The sequence below is a fragment of the Camelus dromedarius genome, chromosome 26 (assembly GCF_036321535.1).
Source record: "Camelus dromedarius isolate mCamDro1 chromosome 26, mCamDro1.pat, whole genome shotgun sequence".
NCBI lineage: Eukaryota > Metazoa > Chordata > Mammalia > Artiodactyla > Camelidae > Camelus > Camelus dromedarius.
In genome coordinates, this window is record NC_087461.1 from 4279848 (window position 1) to 4302112 (window position 22265).

At 42.8% G+C, this 22265-nt stretch overlaps 1 protein-coding gene across 1 annotated transcript in view; it reads right to left on the minus strand.

Moving 5' to 3' along the window:
- The window catches only part of ITIH5 (inter-alpha-trypsin inhibitor heavy chain 5), a 62924-nt gene that overhangs the window by 35361 nt on the left and 5298 nt on the right, over positions 1–22265 (minus strand). Inside the window, exons 2-6 of the mRNA XM_031444765.2 lie at positions 20520–20564; positions 15698–15861; positions 14736–14837; positions 12858–13123; positions 5–174 (exon numbers count right to left, since the gene is read on the minus strand). Coding sequence (XP_031300625.2) covers positions 5–174; positions 12858–13123; positions 14736–14837; positions 15698–15861; positions 20520–20564 — 747 coding nt within the window. The remainder of the gene's footprint in view (positions 1–4; positions 175–12857; positions 13124–14735; positions 14838–15697; positions 15862–20519; positions 20565–22265) is intronic.

Here is a 22265-nt window from a genome sequence, read left to right on the forward strand (position 1 = left end):
TTACCTGGATGTCCCCAATGCTCTGATCCCTGTTGACGTCATATCTAACGATGAAATCTCCCAAAATGCCATTCTGGGCAATCTTGGCTTGCTGGACCACACTGGGCTTAAAAGTGATTTTGGCAAACGTTTCGTTTTGGTTGATAACAGTAGAAGGAGGGGGCTCCAAATCATCTGTAAACAGGATAGAAACATATTTAATAACTAAATATATACAGATTTTTCTGAAAAGAAATAAGGTCTGTTTTGCATGGACACAGAGGGTTAGACTTTTGCATGCCCTGTGAACCCCCCAAAACTTTGTATCAATAACATGTCACAATGCACAAGGTACGTCAGCATGTGTTTCACCTCTATGTCTCCTTTTAAATCTTTTCTTGTAAGAATTTTAAAAGCACACAAAAATGGAATAGTAATATGAACTCCCATGTACCTGTCACCCAACTTTAACAATGATCAACTTTTTACCAATCTTTTGTGTTTTTATGTGTCTTCTCATCATCTTTTGCTAGAGTATTTTATTTTTTAAATTTTTATTTATTTTTTATTGACATGTAGTTGATTTACAATGTCAGTTTCAGGTGCACAGCAAAGTGATTCAGTGACATACACATACATCACATACATACATATTTTCAGGTTCTTTTCTATTATAGATTATTATAAGAAATTGAATACAGTTTCCTGTGCTATATAGTAGGCCCATATTGTTTATCTATTTTATATACAGTCATGTGTATCTGTTAATCCCAAACTCCTTCCCCCTCTTCCCCCTTTGGTAATCAGTTTGTTTTCTATGTCCGTGAGCCTATTTCTCATGGTTTATAAATAAAATTTGTATCTGTTTTTTAGATTCCACATATAAGTGATATCATATGATATTTGTCTTTCTCTGTCTGACTAATTTCACTTAGCATGATCATCTCTAGGTCCATCCATGTTGCTGCAAATGACATGATTTCATTCTTTTTTATGGCTGAGTAGTACTCCACTGTATAAATATACCACAACTTCTTTATCCAGTCATCTGTCATTGGACATTTAGGCTGCTTCCATGTCCTGGCTATTGTAAATAGTGCTGCTATGAACATTGGGGGCCATGCTAGAGTATTTTAAAACAAATCCTTGACATATTTCTTCCATAAACACGTCTCTAACTACAAAAGCTTTTTTTTTTAGTGTAACCACAAAACCATTATCACAAGTAACAAAAATAATGCATAGTGTTTTATTATCATCAGATTCTCAGTTTGTACTTAAATTTTCCCGATTCTTTAGAAAATGTCTTGGAACAGTTGATGTGTTTGAATCAGGCTCAAAGCAAAGTCACCACATCACATTTGGTTTATGTTTCTTAAATCTCTTTTAATCCACATGTCCCCCTCCCTACCTTTTCTCTAATGCTACATATATGTCTTTTTAAATGCTGGCCATTTGTCCTACCGAGGTTCTCACATTCTGTAATTCATGATTGTTTTCTTGTCCTGTCTTTTAACTCACTCTTCTGTTCCCCTGGTCTCCGACCTTGGCTTGCATGTGACATGTAGGGGAGCTAGGAAAAGTACAGATGCCCAAGCTAAGAGCTCATTTAAATGGTCTGGGGCCAACTGGGGCATCGGGACTTTTAAATTCCAAACATGCAGTCTAGGCTGAGACACACAGCTCAGTCCCTTGTATTTCTTTGTGTTCTGATCAGTAGAGCTAGAGGCTGGTTAGACTCTGGTCCAACACTGTTGACAAGAACACTTCTTGGTGATGCTGAGTACGTTCTGTTTCATCACACCAGAAGGCACATAATATCTAGTTGTCTACTGTCAGTGGTAGTAAGATTAATGGCAGGTTCCTGGTATTGTGAATCTGATCACCCATGATAAAATTCCTCATCACTCCTTCCCTTAATGGTTCTATCAATCACTGATGATGTCTGTCTGTTCACTATTTCATCAGCATTGCAAAAGGATGGTTTCTAATTCGATCATTCCTTCCATATGGAATTCTTCCATAAGGAACGTTTTTCCTCTATCAATCCTTTGGTTGCCATAACATACCTTTTGTCCAGAAAATTTATGACTTTTTTAAGAAAAATCATTTCCCAAAGCTTTCCCCAGCGTGAAAACTTAGGATATAAATTCGAATTCCAGAAAGAGGAACAGATAAATGGATTTTATGGGAGTTAAGAAAAATTAGTGAGATGACAGATTAAACCAAGAATATCCCATTTTTACTCCCAACTTTCATTTCCCTCATTAAAACACACTGAAAATTATTTTGCAGGCTACCCACCTTTATAAATCCAAACAACACCATGTCTACATACTGAGCAACAGAAAGCCAAATTTTTAAGATCTGCAGGCATCGTGAAGAATATGAAAATAAAATGGAGAATTTGTACACATCAGTATGTGGAGACTCCTTAACCAGACACTGAACCAAAGCCTGGCTTACAACTACCGCAAAGCATTTGATTATCTTTTAAAATCTATTCAAGCTAACACCAGCGAGTAAGCTGACCAGCAATTTCCCGTCCCTAATTAGCAAAGTAAAAAAGGAAACGCAGTAAAATTTGCCCATGACAATTTGTATTTAAGAATAAACTTCCTCCTGCTAAGGACTTAGGAGACAAAAAAGCAAAGGGAGTTTAACCATTTGCTTCAACAGAACAGACAATTATTTTTTAGAGCCAATTTAGTTGTCACCTTAACAGGAACCACACAGCAGAACTGATTCTTCAATTATTTGCACTTATCAAGGGCAGGAGTATTGAGAGAGACCAGAGGGGTAGCAAGCTGGAAAGTTCATTCTTACAGAAAGACAGTTGTATACATGATAACGTACTTCCAGGCATGCTGATAAGAGGCAGTCTCAGGGAGAGGGTACAGCTCACTGGTAGACAGTGTGCCTAGCATGCACAAGGTCCTGGGTTCGAGCCTCAGAACCTCCATTAAAAAGATGTATAAATAAATAAATAAATAAATAAATAAATAAATAAATAAATAAATAAATAAACCTACTTACCTCCCCCCCCCAAAAAAACAAAAGAGGCAATCTCCAGTTCACCAGCCTGGTATCTGATGATGCCTTAGAACCATTAGACAAGAGGCTGAAAATGGAAAGGTCCTTGAAATGAAATGAAACTGTGTTCTCTGGAGTCCGTCTCTCATTGGTGATTGTCGTAAAGCACCAAGAACGAGAGGTCTGAAAATGCACCAGCTGTGAACTCAGGATCACAAATGAGTCTGAGGAACGTGCATTTGATACTGGGTTTGCTTCTTATTACTCACGAGATGCTGGGCAAGATTGAGCCTTGGTTATCTCACCTGTAAAATGGACGAATGGTCCACCACAGTCACACTATTGAAATGACTGTCATGTGATGTACCTAGCGCCGTTCTGATTCCCGGTGAGCAGTCACGCCAGCGAATACTGTCATCACTCTTAAATAGGTGCCACATAGGAGAGGGCCAGCAAATTAAATGTAAAATAATACAGCATGTCAAATGTAGGTTACCACATGCCACGAGAAAGAACTTCTGCCGCTCAGGACATGGTTGAATCTCAGAGTCACGCTGAGTGAAAATACACGATACAAAAGAAAGCATTCACTGTGCTTGCATTTAGGCAAAGCTGAAGAGCAAGCATTACTCAGTCACGGCAACTGGGTGGAGCGGTGGGTCCCTCTGGGGGGTGAATACCGACTGGGAAAGAGGGTGACCCTCCCGGAGTGCAGGAATTACTCCTCGTCTTGACCTGGGAGCAGCTGTATGGGTGCATACATATTTAAAAATTCATCAAGCTGTCCACATAAGATGTACACACTTTATTCTATGTTTCCCCCCAATTAAAAAAAAAAAGAGTTCATTGGGAGTTGGCTAGCACAATAGCTTGAACAAGCATTCCCCTGGAGGGAACACAGCATTATTTGCCAAATGGACCTCTACGTTATTTTCTGCAGGGGAGGTGTGTTCGTGTAAGCATTCATGTGGGGATCAGGTGTGTTTGCGTGGTTCCAGCTGGCAGAATCAGGACGAGGTACCAAGCTATGGGGAAGCACCTTTCACGCAGCATCTGTAAGCTCTAAGGAAGATGTCCTGTTGGCAGACGCAGCTTTCATGGCCCATCTCCCTAGAAGCGTCCCGGCCAACGTGGGAAGGATGAACACCTGCATGGACGGTGCCAGCCAGTTCTCACAATGTGGTTCTGGGGCCACCAGCAGCAGCATCACCTGGGAACTTGTAGAAACACAAATTCTTGGGCTCATCCTGGAAACTCTGAATCAGAAACTCTGGAGGTGGGACTCAGGCATCTGCATTTTAAGATTTCCAGGTGATGCTGGTTCCTGCACAAAGACCGCAGTCATGTGCCTTGGATGCATGGAACTGGGCGGCACTGAATTCCATTCTACATTAATTAGATCTGAGTGTATACCGTCAGGGTGTACCTACTTTTTCATGTTGCAAGTCTCTCTCGTTGAAATGGTCTTTACAGCTACCCTGAATTAATACCATTCATGACTGAATGAGAGCACTGAGGATTAAAAAATGTAATTTCTCTCGCCATAATTCATTTGACTAGGCTCTTTGATAGAAGCCATGAGAAAGGATAGTGTATTATTATTTTGGTTTCCTACTGACCTCTGATGTTTGCTGGTTCGTGATGAAAATTCATGAGAGTCCTCTAAATGGGCTTATTTTATGTGCTTGAAGAGTGGGCTGATTCCCAGCTGGATTTTTCACCAAGGAGCCCAGCTCCTGAAATTGACCTCCACCCACTAAATACCAGTCAATGTGACCCAGCCACATTTTCCACCACCTATCAAAAAAAAAAAAAAAAAAAAGAAAGAAAGAAAGAAATCTGCTGGGAAAAATTCCAGAGTAATATCCCTAGAAAATAAAATCCTCTTTTTATTAGAGAAGGAAAAAAAAACCAACAAGGTTAGTAGAAGCTGCCCAGTTACCAACCAAGATATCAAAGCAGAATATTACCATTTAGCTCTCCCTTGCTGTGAGCTGGGGCCCATCCAGCTGACCGCCACAAAATCCTAAGCAAAATGAGCTTTACTAGCAGGGTCCCTGGCAGACAAGGGATGTGTCCTCACATAGTGAAGAGTGGAAAGGAACGGGGTGGGAGCAGCCAGAAGAGGGGAATCCGACCTCCTTTTCTAATGAGAACCCGAGTATCTGTTCCCCTTTCTGGTTTCCCCTCCTTCGTGCCCACTTGGTCAGGGGCAGGAGTGAATGGCGGTGATTGCTCTGAATTAGAAGCAGCCGGTCTTCAAGCGTCATCTCCCTGTTTTCATTCAGGCATCCGTGGTCTCATGTAAGATGACCGAAAGGGACACAGGGCCACCTCTAGCGCATCCTTGGTAAGATTCGCCAACTGCTCTCCGCCCCCCACCCCGCTCTTCCCTGCTTCACCAGCGTCCCCATAAAGCCCTCTTCTGACCTAAAGTTCAGTATTTTCGAAGAAGTTACATGTTATTTTAGAACTCACATAATCCCCAGGAAAGTGGGCTCTAAAGTTTGATAGACTCAAAATGACTGACTTAATATCTCCAAGCCTCAGCTCCACCTCTTTTAAATCCACGCCATAGAATCTCGGTCAGAATTAAGTGACATCACGTATAAAAGGAACTGAGGTTAGTGCTGGCACACGGTGGATGCTCAATACATATAAGCCCCCAGCCTCTTCCTCTTCAGAAGTACATCCTTTGTCTAGGATGAAAGGCAACTCACAAGGAACGAAAGACTCTTTGATAAGATACATGTACATTTTGCCATCACAGGTCTCTCTGCACCACTGAGAGCTTAGTAAAAACAAATCATCCTTATTTGGAGACAAAAAGGCACATCGTGATGAACATTCATAACAGGGAATTCAAGAATGTTTAGATAGAGAACAATCTTCATAAAGAATAATGGGGTTAGTAGCCTCCCAAGAGCTCCCTGAGCTCTTTCATTATATATGTTATGTGCGGAATTTTGCATCAAAGTGCACATGTACATCGTTTTTCTGGAGAGATGCCCAAGGCTTTGGCCTGATTCTCCAAGAAGGCTCCATAAGGTTAAGAGCCATGCACACAAGGGCTGTGAAATACTCCTGTTCTTCCCACTGATTCTGTCTTGCAATGACAAAGCACATCGTGTCTTCTGTGTAAAGGGCAAAAAGAACAAGGATGTTATTCACAAATAAACATCCCCCTCCTAGACAACCACCTGGTGGGGAGGGAAGCCGATGGCTATGTGAGATGTCTAAAGGTGAAAAGATTAAGGACCAAAGAACCCCAGTCAAGGTCATCCGCTGGAAGCTCCGCCCCTTTGGGTCCATGACGGGGATGGGGGGGGGTACTTCCTGGCCTCTGCTTCCTGTGGGTTTTGGGTTTGCCCACTGGGGGAGAAAGGCAGCCAACACTTGGTGATTTTACCAAAGGATTTCCAAACAAACACTGCCTGCTCACTTCCCCTTGGAAAAGAGGCTAAATTGTCTGTTTGTTTATGCAACCTGCTCACCTGGGCTCCTGTGGGGAGACTTCTTCCACACAGGGCAGTAAAACCACCCTGAATGATTGGGCAACTCCCCTTGGATGGTGGCGACAAAGACAACGTCCCAGCACATTGGAAGAGTATTAACAGAAAAAGTGATGGAGATGTAACGTACAGCATGGCAACCACAGCTCATAAGACTGTATCATACATTTAAGAGCTGCTAAGAGAGTGGATCTTGAGAGTTCTCATCACAAGGAAAAAATTCTGTAACCACGTACGGTAAAGGATGCTGGTCAGATTTACCACGGTCATCATTTTGCATATTAAACAAATATCAAACCACTATGTTATATGCCTCAAACTAATACCACGCATGTCAATTATACCTCAAACATTTATATTGGCTAGGTCTCAGGGGAAAAAAAATGGTGAAGTTGAGGCAATGAAGATGGAAAGGAATTTAAATACCATCATATGTCCCTTGTTATATATAGTGTTCTTATTGGAAGGGGGCTTTCTCCTCATATTGGTAGTTGATATTTTAAATCCTTTTGGAAGACGGCATCCTATAGATACGCCAGCAACACACGGCACAGAATGGTAATGCAAATTTACAGCTGAAGGAGTTCCCACCACTTCATAGCTAAGCAGTGTTTGCCCAGATTTCTTAGCAAATTCACTACTTACTCAAAGCTCCTTCTTCCCCAAAATAATACTGTACTGAGCCTCAGTTCGCCCTGTTTGATTGACTGCCCCAGAGAAACTGTGTATGGAGACAAATGCAACCACCTCATACATTCTAAAAACAGGTAACTCCTGAAAACAGACATTATCCTTTCCCGATTCCATTTTGTGTCCATTGAAGACTTCAAATATTAGCTGCTCTAAGCACTGAAAACTGGGCCTAATGGAAGTCCACCAAAAGCAGTGCTGGGTGGGGAAAGGAATCTAAAATTGACAGATTTCTGTTAAATTCCTCTGTACTGTCCTCTTGGAATATGGCCCAATCATTGAGAAAACCTGGGTGGCATTTTATGGATTCAACCATACAGAGGGTTTTCTTTGATTACTATACAAAACTGCCAACTCTACACACTCATTAGGACGGCTGTGGTCCAAAAAAAAACCCCATAAAATAACGAGTGTTGGCAAGGATGTGGAGTAACTGGAACCCTTGTGCACAGTTGGTAGGAATGTAAAAATGGTACAGCATTATGGAAAACAGTATGGTGGTTCCTTAAAAAATTAAAAATATAAGCACTCCACTTCTGGGTATCTACCCAATAGAATTGAAAGCAGGATCTCAAAGATGCTGCCTGCCATGTTCATAGCAGCACCATCCACAATTGCCAAGAGGTGGAAGCAACCCAAGTGTCCTTCCACAGATAAACGGATGAACAAAATGTGGTCTATACATACAATGGAACATTATTCAGCCATGAAAAGGCCACCTGTCAGATGTCACCATACGGATGAACCTTGAGGACATGACACTAAGTAAAATAAGCCAGTCACAAAAAAGACACATATTGTATGATTCTACTTATACGAGGTCTTGAGAGTTGTCAAACTCATAGAGATAGAGAGTAGAACGGTGGCTGCCAGGGTCTGGGGGCAGTGGCGGGTAGGGGGAGTTGTTGAATGGATTCAGAGGCAGTGTTTGGGAAGATGAAAAAATTCGGGAGGTTGGCTGCACAACAACGTGAATAAACTCAACACTACTGAAGTGTACACTCAGGGATGGTTAAGCTGGTAAATTTAATGTTACATGCTTTTTACTACAATTTAAAAGTTTTGCTAATTTTTAAAAATTGCTGACTCTAGGTGGGTGGGTTTAGGTCAGTGGTAGAGCACATGCTTAGCATGTATAAGGTCCTGGGTTCAATCCCTAGTACCTCCATTTTGAGAGAAAGAAAGGAAGGAAGGAAGGAAGAAAGAAAGAAAGAGAAAGAATTGCCGACTCTAAGTTCTCCAGGGCAGTGACAGCGTCTTGGCCATCTGTAGGTGCCAGGCATCTGGCTCAGGCTCAGGAACATGGTGAAGACTCAAGGTAAGCTTGCTGAACACTTCACGTGGAGATGACTCAGCACATCAGCACCTACTTGGACAGATGGATAGAGGGGCCTTTCAAGAGGATCGTCTTGAAAGTGTTTTGATGGGTGTGGCAAATGCTCCCGTTAACACATGTCACCCGCACCCACTTCTGGTTTCAGCCACAACTGTGGTGGACAGTGCCATTCTTCCAGACAACATCCCACCTCACACACCAAACTAATACAGCAGGACCAAGGAAGAAACAGAGCGAGGTCTCCCAAAGAAGAGTAGGTTGCTCACCAGGATCAACTGAAAGAAACAGGACCACCCTCCTGGGGCTCTCTGAGTTACCCTGCTCACAGCCGCCCCTGATCCAACCATAGAAACAAGCAAGGGAACATGAGTTCTCCTATTGGCTTTAGTAACAAAACAAAACCAGCTACAGAGCCAAATGATTCAGGTATGAATCACTTGGAACAATGCTGGAAACCCTCACATAACAACCAGATTGTTTCCTGGCAAATGTACAGAGGCCAAACGGGGCCATGCCCTTCCAGCTGCAGCGTGGAGACCGGATCGGGGGGGGGGACGGACACGGAGCAGCGGGGAACTGGAGCTGGGGGGTGGACGTTAGTCACAATGCAGCCTTTAATAGGGCAGAGCTGCCAGATTTAGCAAGTCAAAAGGCAGGATGCCCGGTTACATTTGACTTTCAGATAAACAACGAGCGATTTTTTCAAAAATATAAGTATGTCTCAGATATTGCACTGGACATAGTGTTTATCTGAAATTCAAATGCAACTGAGCATCCTGTCTTTTATCTGGGGACTCTGGAAAAGGGAGAGATTTAGATTCTTGTAACCAGTCTTTTGGAACTAAATTCTGTCTCCTAAAACGTCCTCCACAGCAGAGTAAGAGCTACACCCAAGATCTGGCAGAATTGACCAGCTTGAACCAGGAACATGTTGAAAACCTAATAGCATCTTCATTGCCAACAGTTATTTTTCCCTAAATTCCTTCAACCAGTATTTACTGAGCATCCATTCTATGCCAGGCACCATGCTAAGTGCCTAGATTACAATCCTAATAGAGCCTTCACAGCAAAAAGCAGAGTCGTGAGGTTAACAGATCAAACAAAGAAAAAGACGCATAAGATTTTTAAACAGATTCGATCAACCCCTTACTGGGCATCTATGGGCATTCAAGACATTGTGCTAGTCTGCACGTAACATAAAATTAACCATTCTAAAGTGTACAGTTTAGGGAGGGTGGGCATAACTCAGTGGTAGACCCCATGCCTAGCATGCAGGAGGTCCTGGGTTCAATCCCCAGTACCTCCATTAAAAAATAAGTAAATAAATAAAGTGTACCATTCAGTGACATTCAGTACATTCACAACGTTGTGTGACACCACCTCTATCCAGTTCCAGAACATTTTCATCCCCAAAGGAACTCTGACCATGAAGCCATCATTCCTTCCTTCCTCATCCAGGCGCTGGCAGTAACCAATCTGCGTTCTGTCTCTGTGGATTTATCTATTCTGCACATTTCACAGGAGTGAAATCATACAGTATGTAACCTTTTGAGTCTGCTTTCTTTCACTCAGCATAATGCTGTCAAAGTTCATCCATCTTGCAGCGTAATTCAGTCCTGCATCCTTCTGTATGGCTGGTTAATACGCCATCGCGTGGCTATACCACTTCTGGTTCACCCACTCATCCACAGATGGACTTCCGGGTTGTGCGCACCTCTTGGCTACAGTGAACAGCGCTGCTATGAACATTCGTGTACAAGTTTTGAGTACCTGTTTTCAATTCTTCCGCATATATCCTCAGCGAAATCTCTGGGTCATATGGTGATTCTGCGTTTAAGTTTCTGAGGAACCGTCCAACTGTTTTCTGCGGTGGCTGCACCATTTTACATTCCCACCAGCAATGTAAGGGGGCTCAACTGCTCCACACCTTTGCCAAAACTTATTTTCCATTTTTGTTTCTTTTTAATGAGTATAGTCATCCTTGTGAGTGTGAAGTCGTAGTTCATTGTGGTTTTGATTTTGATCTGCCTTTCCCTAGTGACCAGTGGTCTTGACTATCCTTTCAAATGCTTGCTGGCCATTCGTATATCTGCTTTAGAAGTGTCTATTCAGGTCCTCTGCCCACATTTTGATTGGGTTGTTTGTCTTTTTTGTATTTGAGCTGTAAGAATTCTTCTCATTTACTATTTTAATAATCCAGAAAGTATAATGCTTTGGCTTCCAAGTTACATCTCACAGAACTGGCCTGCACACTGAGCAAAAGCCCATTAATTTACACTTCAGTAGCGGTGGTTCCAATCCCAGTACACCAGGCAAGTAACCTGAGGCCAAGGTAGCTTCCATTGTTTTTAACCTTTCTCTTCTTTTTATGTAACTAGGAGAGACTTGGAATTTGAACTCACACCCTCAGTCTTTCACAAAAGCTCCCCAAGCGTGTTGTTATGGAGACAGAATGAGATAATATTACGTGCAATTGCTGAGAGTAGCTAGCATATAGTAATCCTTGCCTAGAACTGCTTCCTTAAAGAGGGCAACGGTCAGTGGTCAGATGTGCTTAGGGAACGTCCAGAAGTCTGACTCCTTAAGGCCAGGCAGCTCCATCAGAGGAATGCGCTGGCTGCGGTCCACATTCACACAACTATAGCCCGCGTCCTGGTGTGAGAGCAATTCTAGCTCCGTCTCTACCCTGCATTTGTTTTTGGGTACACGCAAGGGCATCCAGACAGGGTCACAACATCCTGTGCCTCTGGCTACTGAAGCTGTTGTTTTGCAGGAACAAAAACAGCTGAGCTCTGAAAGACGAGACTGACAGGCAAACAGGGACCCGGGCCACTGCACCTGGCTGGGGAGACGCCTGTGAAATCCCATGCTCAGAAGGCAAAATGTAGGCTCTGGTAGAAAGCGCCAGGAAAACAGGTTCCTTAAAAATAAACAGATTCCCAAGAGATCAAGGGTCTGGAGAAATTCCTCTGAGATTCTCACAGGCCCTGCGGATAAACAGTCAGCAACCTTGCAACCAGCGATGGTGACTCATGCCTGCCCCTTCCAAGCGTAACACACACCACAGGAGGACACCTCTCTGAAGAGTCACAGTGGTGCTGAAAACTAGGCAAAATGCACATACATGTCATTCCTGCAGCAGGACGACCCTCAGCATCTCCTATTTAGCATCTTAAAATAGTTATGGAGCCGGGTACTTCCATCCCAGACACAGCATCACTGCTCTGCCCGCCCCGAGGTCCTGCCAACTCTCTCCTTCCTCCTGAAAACACATTGCCTTCACACAGTTGTACCCAGGAGCCTTCCCCGTTAAATGGTCATCAGGAAGAAATAACATTTTAAAACATTCTTTGAGGTATGATGCATATTTACATGGAATACTACTCAGCCATAAAAAAGTGAAATAATGCCACTTGCAGCAACATGGCTGGACCTAGAGATTATCATATTAAGTAAAGTAAGTCAGACAGAGAAAGACAAATAGCATATGATATCACTTATATGTGGAATCCTAAAAATGTGATACAAACGAACTTATTTACAAACTAGAAATAGACTCACCGACATAGAAAACAAACTATGGTTACCAAAGGGGAAGGTGGTGAGGGATAAATTACGAGTTTGAGATTAACATATACAAAATAGATAACCAACAAGGGCCTACTGTATAGCACAGGGAACTATATTCAATATCTTGTAGTAACCTATAATGGAAAAGAACATGAAAAAGTATATATATGTATAACTGAATCACTATGCTGTACAGCAGATACACAACATTGTAAATCAACTATACTTCAATTTTAAAAAATAAAAAATAAAAACAGAGTATTAGAAAATGACCCCATAATCCCTCACTCCTAGTATCAAATGATTATTCTGTATAACTTTCTAGTTTTTTGCCAGCTTCAAAGTTAACAGAGTTAACACATGTAAGGTATATATAATTGCGTCTCCCTCCCCCCATCACATGCTGCATTGTTTTTATAACCCTATTTTACTTATTACCTCCCTCTGGTTGGATATTTAAGGGGATGGAATGTTCTTGCTACTACAAATATTAGCAAGCGGGTTCGCACCTGTAACAGTCCCAATGTTTTAGATGGTTCACCAAGGTTAGAGGCCCAGAAGTGGACAGTACCGCGTCCAATGATGTGAATATTTTTAAACCTCCCAGGAGAGCCTGGCCTCAACAAAAATACAGATGTACATGGCGCTGTCTTTGCTCTGCTTCAGATTCCCGCGTCCCTTACTACCTACCACCCAAGGCCCGCGCAGACGCAGCGCCACCCGCGCGCATCGCTCACCGTCCCCGCGCGCGCCGCCGCCGCCGCCGCCGCCGCGGTGCCCGCTGTTCTGGAGCCGCGGCACCTCCAGCGCCGAGATGCCCGACGGCTCCAGCACGTCCACCTCCACCGTCAGCCGCCCCACCAGCTGCTGGGGCCGCACGCTGACCGCGTGCTCGTACTTCCCCAGCCGCCTCTGCAGGAGCTCCTCGTAGCTGAGCAGGAAGGCCGCCTTGTCCTTGCTGGGCAGCACCACGGAGGCTCTGAAGGTTTCCGTCCCCTTCTCCCTGGAAGGAAGAGAAGAGGGAACAGGTCATGGGAGAAAGCCAGGTCCCCTCCAGTCCTCCCCAGGGCACCAGCCAAACTCTCTCAGGGAGATTCCTTAGCGTGGACTGCAGTGTTTCCCCACCATCCAGCCAGCCACCACCCACTGCACCTGCCCCGCAGGGACTCAGGATGGAGAGAAACAGAACACTGGCCCTGGATGGTTAAGATGCATCTCTATGGAATAAAGTCAATGAGCTCAGACTCCTGCATCTTCCCATGTCTAGAAAAGCACTAAAATCATTAACTTGAGATGTCTGTTTTAGGGGTTAGCAGTAATCTTTTGATTTTGGACTACATGGGTTTGTTTTTGTCTCCTTTGTCAGCAAAAACTCCTGTACATCCTGGCCCCTCCCTCACCTCTTTGGAATGGTTCCTCAGAGCTATCCAAGAGGTGGTCTCCTGGCCTATAGTCTCAGTAATGCCTCTGATAAAACATAATTCTCGACTTTCAGGTTGTGCATATTTTTTTCAGCCAATATTACAAAAAAAAAACCCTAAAAGTTAGTATTGGGAGGAGAAGCTAAGGCCTGGTTCTAGAAGAAGGTCATGCAGGTTCAAAGATACTGAAGATCAGAGAATTCAAAGGTTCCTGAACTTTCCTACTGGGGGAAACCCGAGTCAGACCCGAGGGGACAAAGGGGAAGAGGGCTGAATTGGGACCTCCAGGACAAGCAGACACATGTGTTGTGATCCAACTAGATGAAACTGTGGCATGATTCTGAACAATTTATAAGGTGTCAGAAAAGAGCCTCAAAAAGCCCACACCATCTTCTCTGGATACTAAGATCATTTTCCTTCAAAGGGAGCGGGTGACTTTTTTATCCAAATGGGCTGGGAGAGAAGGAAACAGAATCTCAGTATGCCAGGTGGCTCTGCAGTTCCTCTCATTTTTGGAGTCATTCACAAGAAATTGATTTATTGGTTTTCCATATTTAGATTAAGCTTCTAGACAGAGAATACCATGACAGATCAGAATTTAAATGTTGGCAGTTCTGATAATGTAAAAGTAAACAGAAGTAGGGAAAGACGAGTGCTGGAAATGGAAAAGGAAAGGTAGGGTGAAGAGAAGGAGCAAGGATATTCTCACTTAAGATAGTAGGGCCCATCGAAGATGGTATAGCTCTGCTTACCCTGACTGAAGAAAAAGAAGAAATAATAATACAAAAATTCGGAATGCAGAGGGAAAGTGGAATTATTGTAAGTATGCTAAATCCTCTTTCTTCAGAGTAGAGAATCAACAGATGATATCTGATTTTTAGCAAGAAAAATTTTAAAAGCAAGACTATCATAACAGAGTTAGGGAAGTAACTATTGGAAAACTACAGAAATACTAGAAGCAGATGTTTCTTGGAAGGGATAACTGGGCACAAGCGTGGTAAAACATTCCTTTGTATCACAAACCCGTAGCTACGATATTGTTAACTAGGTGTATTTAATTATTTATTATTATGATAAAAAATAAAAAGGTAAATACTTGGGGGAAAGGGAGCGAACAAGATGGGGATGCAAAGAGATAGAAAATTTGACACTTTGCTGAAGTGGACTTTTAATTCCTTAATAAATGGAACTTACCCATTATCTTCTGTGGTTTTATTCCTTTTCGCTGTCCCCTTATCACCGGTTTTCTTTTCTCTCGCTGTAATTTCCCCCTGATACACCTTGTCTCCAATGAGCCTGAAACACGAGAGACAGCTGCATTGCCAGCTTGCCGTCCAAGACAAATTCAAACACGGCTCTCGTAACCATGACAACCCTAGAAACTATTTCTATTTGCCTCTCGGATACGCAGAAGAAATGCATTCCAGGCCAGGACCCTACCCTTGAATCATCTGTTTTGTCTGAGGGCAATTTTCAACAGGTGCAAATGGTAAGACCTGAACCACGGGGCCTCTGTGATTCTCCAGGAGGAAATCAGAAGACCTCCTCAAACTTCCAAGAAGATTCGCCAGCTTGAATCTGGCGCAGACCTAGAATTAAACCCAAACACCAATTCTGCATCTCTCTATGTCTTAGTTCAGGAGAAGAGAAGAAATACATTCTACCCAGTACATCCAAGGTTTCATGCTATCTGGCCCTTCAGATCTCAACTTCAACATTGCCTCCTGTGAGCCACCTCCTGACTCCCCTACCTTAACAAGCCCCCCTCGATCTTACTTGCCACCTTTAGAGCATTCACTGCTGTCTGACATGATCTCATTTATTCATTTGTTTACTTATTTATTGTTTCTCCCCACTGGGGTTTCTGGAGCAGAAATTCGGCTTTTTCACAGAAGTAGACCTTGAAGTATCACCTTGAAGAGTGTCTGGTCTGGAGCGGGGACTCATTCATTTGTTGGAGGGAAAGAAAAAGGAAACGAAGAGGGGACGGAAGGAGAGAAGGATGCAAGAAGGGGGGTGCAGAGGAAGGGAATCAACCTTCTTTCCTACGTCTTGTCTGGTGGAGAATTTATAAATTCTCACAGCATCTCAGGCTCACCCTGACCACCCCACATAGAAATCCTCACTCCAGGGTCTCTGAGCCATGGGTCACCTACATGGTGAAGTTAGTGATGAAAGCTGCGGCTGGAATCTGCATCTGAAACTCGAATTCCTGGTCCTCAGACGCTCTGTTCAGCATCCTGCAGGAAACCGTAGTGAAGGCATACCGGGAAATAATGGTGGACTTCACTGAGAATTCTGCCATCAAGGGTTTGGTTTTCTGTTGGAATCCAAACACACAGTATTCGCAATGGTGCATGGTTTGTTTGTATCATTTTTTTTTTAGATTCCACATACAAGTGATATCATATGATATTTGTCTTTCTTTGTCTAACTTAGTTTGCTTAACATGATCATCTCCAGGTCCATCCATGTTGCTACAAATGGCATGATTTCATTTTTTATGGCTGAGTAGTATTCCCTGGTATATATATTATTTCTGATCTCTATGCTTTTGTTGGTTTTGTCTTGTGAATTAAATTTTTGCATTTTAGACATACCCTTGAAATCCTATTGAAAGAAGTTATAGTACAAGCTATAAAGTCAAATGTAAAGGAAAAGAGACTCTCAGTCCCAGTCCCCTCGCGTCACAGATGTAAGACCGGAGTAGTGGACTTGCCCCTGGTCACACAGGTAGGTCATAATACATCCAGCGTGAGAATTTGGAGTTCCTGACTTCCAATCCTGCTTCCTCTGTAAAAGGATTCCAGAGGTGGGCTGGCTGATCAAGGCTTTCCACAGCGGTCACTGTTAGCTAGCCAGTAAAATACAGAACTCCCGGAGCATCCCCACTCTAAAGTTACCTACGAACCTCAATTTTCCTCCTTTAAACTGTAAACACTCAAAACAGGACATGGAGCTGAATCCATTCTGCGCTCGCACCACATTCTGACATTTTTCCAAAAATGTTTTCTTATCAACTTATCACTCCTTTCCACAAAAGTCAAGTACTAATAGGGGAAAAAAAAAATCTTAAGTTTACGTCTTTGATAAACAGAGCGCAGAGCTCCACCGCAGAGCTTTCCAAATAAAAGCGAGCTGCTTCCCTGGAGAGTCCTTGCCCGGTTCCACTTCTAAAACTGTTAAAGACCGTCTACGCTTGGCGCCTTTGAGACTACTTTTGATGTCACGCTGATTTGCTCTCATTCATAAGAGATAATGATCACTTACAATTTCTCTGAGCTTAAAATGTGAAAATTAGGAGCCGCCTGACAAGTTACTAAGTTTGGCCACTAGGGTATCTTCGTTAGCGTTAAATTAAGATTATGGATGTAGCAGAATTTTCCATAACAGGACGTGGAGAATAGGAGGCAGAGTTTATGGTTTATGGCCCCAGGAGACAGGCTGAGAAAAGTTTCAAGAAAACTATTTTAGTTTTACAGCTTCTGCCCAGTTACTGTTTCCCACAGGAGCCCCTGCTGTTATTCACACGTAGAGCCCTTGCCTTTCCAGCACTTTCCGCGGACACTCTCCTCACGTCAATCACGGGCGACCCCACCCCCGCCCCCGCAAGCTCCCCATCCCTCCTCCTGCCCCTCCCGGGCTATGAGAGCGCGGAAAACAGGGGTCGTGACCTCCTCCTTTTTTTTTCCACCCACAGCTCTCAGTGGAGAGGAAAACTCAAAAACATTTATAAAGTTGAATTTTCTGCATCTTGAACAATGAAAGAAAACTATACATCCCCCCAAAAGACATGGTAATAACGGAGTATTTAGTAAGCACTAGCATAGACTAATTCTATGGCAGATTGGGAAGAAATATCACACATGATTATTCCTTCTCTCAATGCATGTTGGGAAGAAAGTGCAAAAATTAGAAACATAGGAAGGTATATATATTTAGTTGTACACTGTAATATTTATTCATTCATCAAACATTCCCACTGATAGTGTATTTTTTTAAAAAATTATTGACGTGTAGTTGATTTACAATGTTTGCTTCAGGTGTACAGCAAAGTGCTTTAGTTACAAATATATATATATATATACACACACACACATTTTCTTTTCAGATTCTTTTCCATTATATGTTACTATAAGAAACTGAATATAGTTCCCTGTTCTATACCGCAGGTCCTTGTTGTTTAGCTATTCTATATACAGTAGTGTGTGTCTGTTAATCCCCAACCCCTCATTTATCCCTCCCCATCCTTTCCACTTTGGTAACCATAATTTGTTTTCCATGTCCGTGAGTCTGGTTTTGGTTTGTAAATAGAATTTGTGTCATTTTGTTAGATTTTGCATTTAAGTGATATCATATGATATTTGTCTTTCTCTGTCTGACTTACTTCACTCAATATGATCATCTCTAGGTCCATCCATAGGAAGATATATATGTATATCTATATTTATTTATTGGCTAGAAGACTTTCCAGAGTTCAGAGGGAAGAGAAATCCAGGAAGACCCTAAAAGTAAGAAAAGGCTTTTAAAGAGATGTAGAATCTGCATGCGGTGAAAGAGAACAGAAAGAACATTCTAAAAACACGGAAGACGCAGAAATAAGAATGAACCAGAGCCCATTCTGGGAACAAGAATAGAGCAGTTTAATCAGAAAGGAGGGTCTGGGGTGCAAAGGATACTGGCCGGATATGTAAAATTGTCAGGAAATGAACATCCCCAAAGGCCAAGCACAGAGCCTGGAATGGCAGAGGTTCAGAAGACGTGTCATAGGAGGAAGGATATAAAACAGTGGCCTCCGTTTCTCCCAAAGCAGTTCTTAAAAATCCAACATGCTTTCCATATTCATCTTCAACTCAGTATTTTGTTTGGGGTCATTGGCTAGAAAACAGGGGGCAGAAGTCAAGTCTTCCTGTGACATAATGATGTCTTCATGATGCTTCCTACAAAAGCTAACCAGATGGGAAAGCATTCTGGGGCAGGGAGTGTCTTCATGAGCTGCTTGGGCACCAGAGATCTTGTTCTGCATGACTCATGTGAGTCACTTAAAATCAAGCCACTCAGAGAATGTCCTGAATCACCCAAGATGCCATCTGGAAATGTGAGAGTGTTTGCCATGGCCTTTGCCTGAAGCCAAGCCTCTTCCCAGAAGATGAAACTTTTGCTGTTGGATTCCTGTCTAACAGCTCTTCACTGACTGTTAGAAGTGATCCTGGAGGTGGACGAGAGCCTCAGCAATCATCTCATCAGCCTCCCTCACATTACAGAGCTCCTTGGAGTTTGGCAGTTGGCTGACTCCAGGTCCAGAGGCCTTTACTAAATCTTAATGCCTCCTCTTTTTGAGAAAAAACAGCACAGTCCAGAATACAAAAGAGAACGTCTCCCTCCAGGGCACAGAGCAGGCAGGCATGGTGCTCATTATAAGAGTCAGGTTCCCCAAGCGCGTTTCCTCTCTTGTGATGCAACCAGCTGTGTGTATCGGTGTCACCTGGCCCTCTCTGGGTCACTGCGTGAGAACTGAGCTCGAGAAAAGGCACAAATCTCAACTCTTTGGCTACTGCTCTTCCTGTGAGTAATAAATCCTTCACCTCTGACCCAGGAGTCTCCCGTTTTGTGCCAGCACCCAAGAAACAGCAACAGACCAGCTTACTGGCTTGTATATAGGACAAAAATCTAGATTCTTCACAATGTTGACATGTTTATGTTCATATTCGTCTGTCTATGATTATGTGGACGTGGAGGAAAACATGAAAGCAATGTGACTCCTCGGTGAGCAGACTTGGAGAATGAGGTAGGGCTGGGAGGGCCGGGGGAAGGCAGGGGAGGAGGAAGCCAAGTAGAAAGTGATGAGAACACGAAGTCCTGGTCCAGACAAAGACGGTAATGATTGTGACACTGGCCGTGATCGATCTCGCACTGACTCCAACACCAGCCAGGAGTTGGCGGGGGTCGGGGGAGCACGGATGAACGGCTCACCCCAGGGAAACTGCTGAGGAATCTGTGTCCTCAGAGCCCGAAGGCACGTCCCCACGCCTTGCTCTGTCACTGCATACACAGTGGGAAGGAAGAACTGAGATCATCTAGAATAAACTCTCGGCACTCCTGAACATTTGCCCAAATTCCATCTGTCAGCCTTCAGCAGGCACTGAGAGCCTGGCCCGACTTCCAGCACATGGAGCTTCAGTCTACAGACGGGGGTGCTTCGCTCGCTTGAGCTGTTTACTTCGCAACAAATCCTTTACTGCTTGTGTAAGAGTGTCATAAAAAAGTAAAGATTCGCTCCAATGTTGTTTGTCATTCTAAGAAGGTCTTGGAAAACTTCACCCTTTGTCCTTAAGAGTTCTACTGAAATCATCAGGTCTCTTTTCAGAAAGAATCCACTTAAATAAAGTCTTAGAAAAGAAAAGCATATAAAATAAAGCCTGATAAAAGCAATGCAGTGCGGGGTGTGGAGGGGACAGCTCAGTGGTAGAGTGCCTGCCTAGCACGCATGAGGTGCTGGTTCAATCCCCAGTACCTCCTCTGAAAGAAATAAAGAAGTAAATAAACCTAATGACCTCCCACCGCCAAAACAAAACAAACAAACAAACAAATGCTGTTTCATGTTCGATTTCTTCTATATGCAACTTTACTCACTTTGGAGGAGCTGCAAGCAAAGCTCCTGCCTGGTCCAAATACAGAGAATAGGGATAAATTTGGGAGTTTGAGATTTGCAAATGTTAACCACTATATATAAAAATAAATTTAAAAAAAAAAGTTTCTTCTGTAGAGCACAGGGAACTATGTTCAGTATCTTGTAATAACCTTTAATGAAAAAGAATATGAAAATTAATATATGTATGCATATGCATGACTGGGACATTATACTGTACACCAGAAACCGACACATTGTAACTGACTATGCTTATATTAAAAAAAAAATACAGAGAATAAGAATAGTGAGTGGAACAGACTTGTAAGATGGACTGTGAATATACATACCAGCCTCTGCAGCAGTCTGAGTTGCCTCGGGACCCTGAGTCCAACCTATAAGAAGAAAAGAGATGTGAAATACGACTGTGAGGGCATCCTTGTGTGAGTTCCATGAAGCGGATGTTAAAATAGGTGCAAATTCACACAAGGGGCTCTCCATCCTGAAAAGCAGTTTGACTGCTAATCAGGGAGCCTGCGGGCCAGGATCAGAATTCATCCCTCTCACACTGGGCTGACTGCTTAACCCCAGGGTCACGGCACCTCGTCATCTGAGGGTTCTCACCTCTGCTGGGGGAAGACGGATGAAATGACAGTCCACTGGAACATCTGTATTTGGTTTCCATTTATTTTGGGCGTGAAAATAAGCTCTTTGCTGTTGTGTCTATTGCCACGAGTAAACGTGTCAGCTTGCCTCTGATGGGCTCATTTATTGCACTCAAAACCCCAGGAAACTCTGGAAGCCAAAATGAACTTACCTTGACCTTTCCTTCTACTATGTTTTTGCTGGATGATTTGCTCTACTTTCCCACATGCAAGGGGGTGGGGTGCAGGGGAAGGTGATAACATCTTTGTTTTAAAAAAATAATATAATAATTAACCAGCCCCTTTGGTCTAATTTAAAAGTCCTAGCTGGTTGCTGACCACGTCTCATGGCAAATCGCTGTTTAAATAACAGAAGTCTTGACCACCACTGCTGAGTGATAAATTGGCCTTTCTGGAAGGCACTTTGACAATGTAGATCAAAAGCTTGGAAAATACACTTGGACTTTATGTAGACCTTTTTTTTTTAAACAGTTTTATGAGGTAAAATTGGCAAACAATAAAATTCATTCCTTTAAAGTGCAAAATTCAGTGTTTTTTCGTATAGTCATGGGGTTGTGCAACCATCACTATGGTCAATTTGGAACATTTTTACCTTCAAAGAAACCCTGCACTCTTTAGCCGTCACCTCCCAACCCCATTCTTTCCCCCACCCTAGGTGACCACTAATCTATTTTGTCTCTATGGATTGGCTCACTCTGGACATTTCAAATAAATGGACTCATACAGGATGTGGTCCTTTATTAGGCTTTTTTCACTTAGCATAATCTTGTCCCATCTGTCAGCACTTCGTTTTTTATGTCTGAATAATATTCCATTGTGTGGTCAGGCCACATTTTGTTTATCCATTTGCCAGTTGATGGACATTTAGGTTATTTCCACCCTTGGGCTATTATTTATAAAATGTAACTCACACAGAGACGCACACGGAAGTCTGTGTGTTGGACATTTGTCTTTACTTCCCTCAGGCAGATGCCCACAAGTGGAACTCCTGGGTTTTATCGTAAATTTAACTTTTAAGAAATTGACAAACCATTTTTCAAAGTGGCTGGAACATTTTAAATTCCTGTGTGTACGCACGTCTTTTAATTTAGAAATTCTACTTATGGAAAAGTATCACATGGGGAAAAAAATTCAACAGGAAAAAAAAAGAATATACAAAAAAAAAGTCTCTGCATCTTTTAAAACAGTTGTTAATATTTGGAAATAGCCTAAAATATCCTTTAAGAATGCTTTGGTTAAATATATTTTGATACATTGATTAATTCGAAAACAGCTGTTGAAAATAATGGTATGGATTTATATTTATGGGCATCAATGTTAATTTTACTGGACTTTGGCTGGGTTCACCGAGTGTTTCTCTAATTCTCTGCCAGAAAGCTTCCATTTCCTGGCCCCCTGGTGGGAAGACAGGCCCACATGACTGGTTCCAGC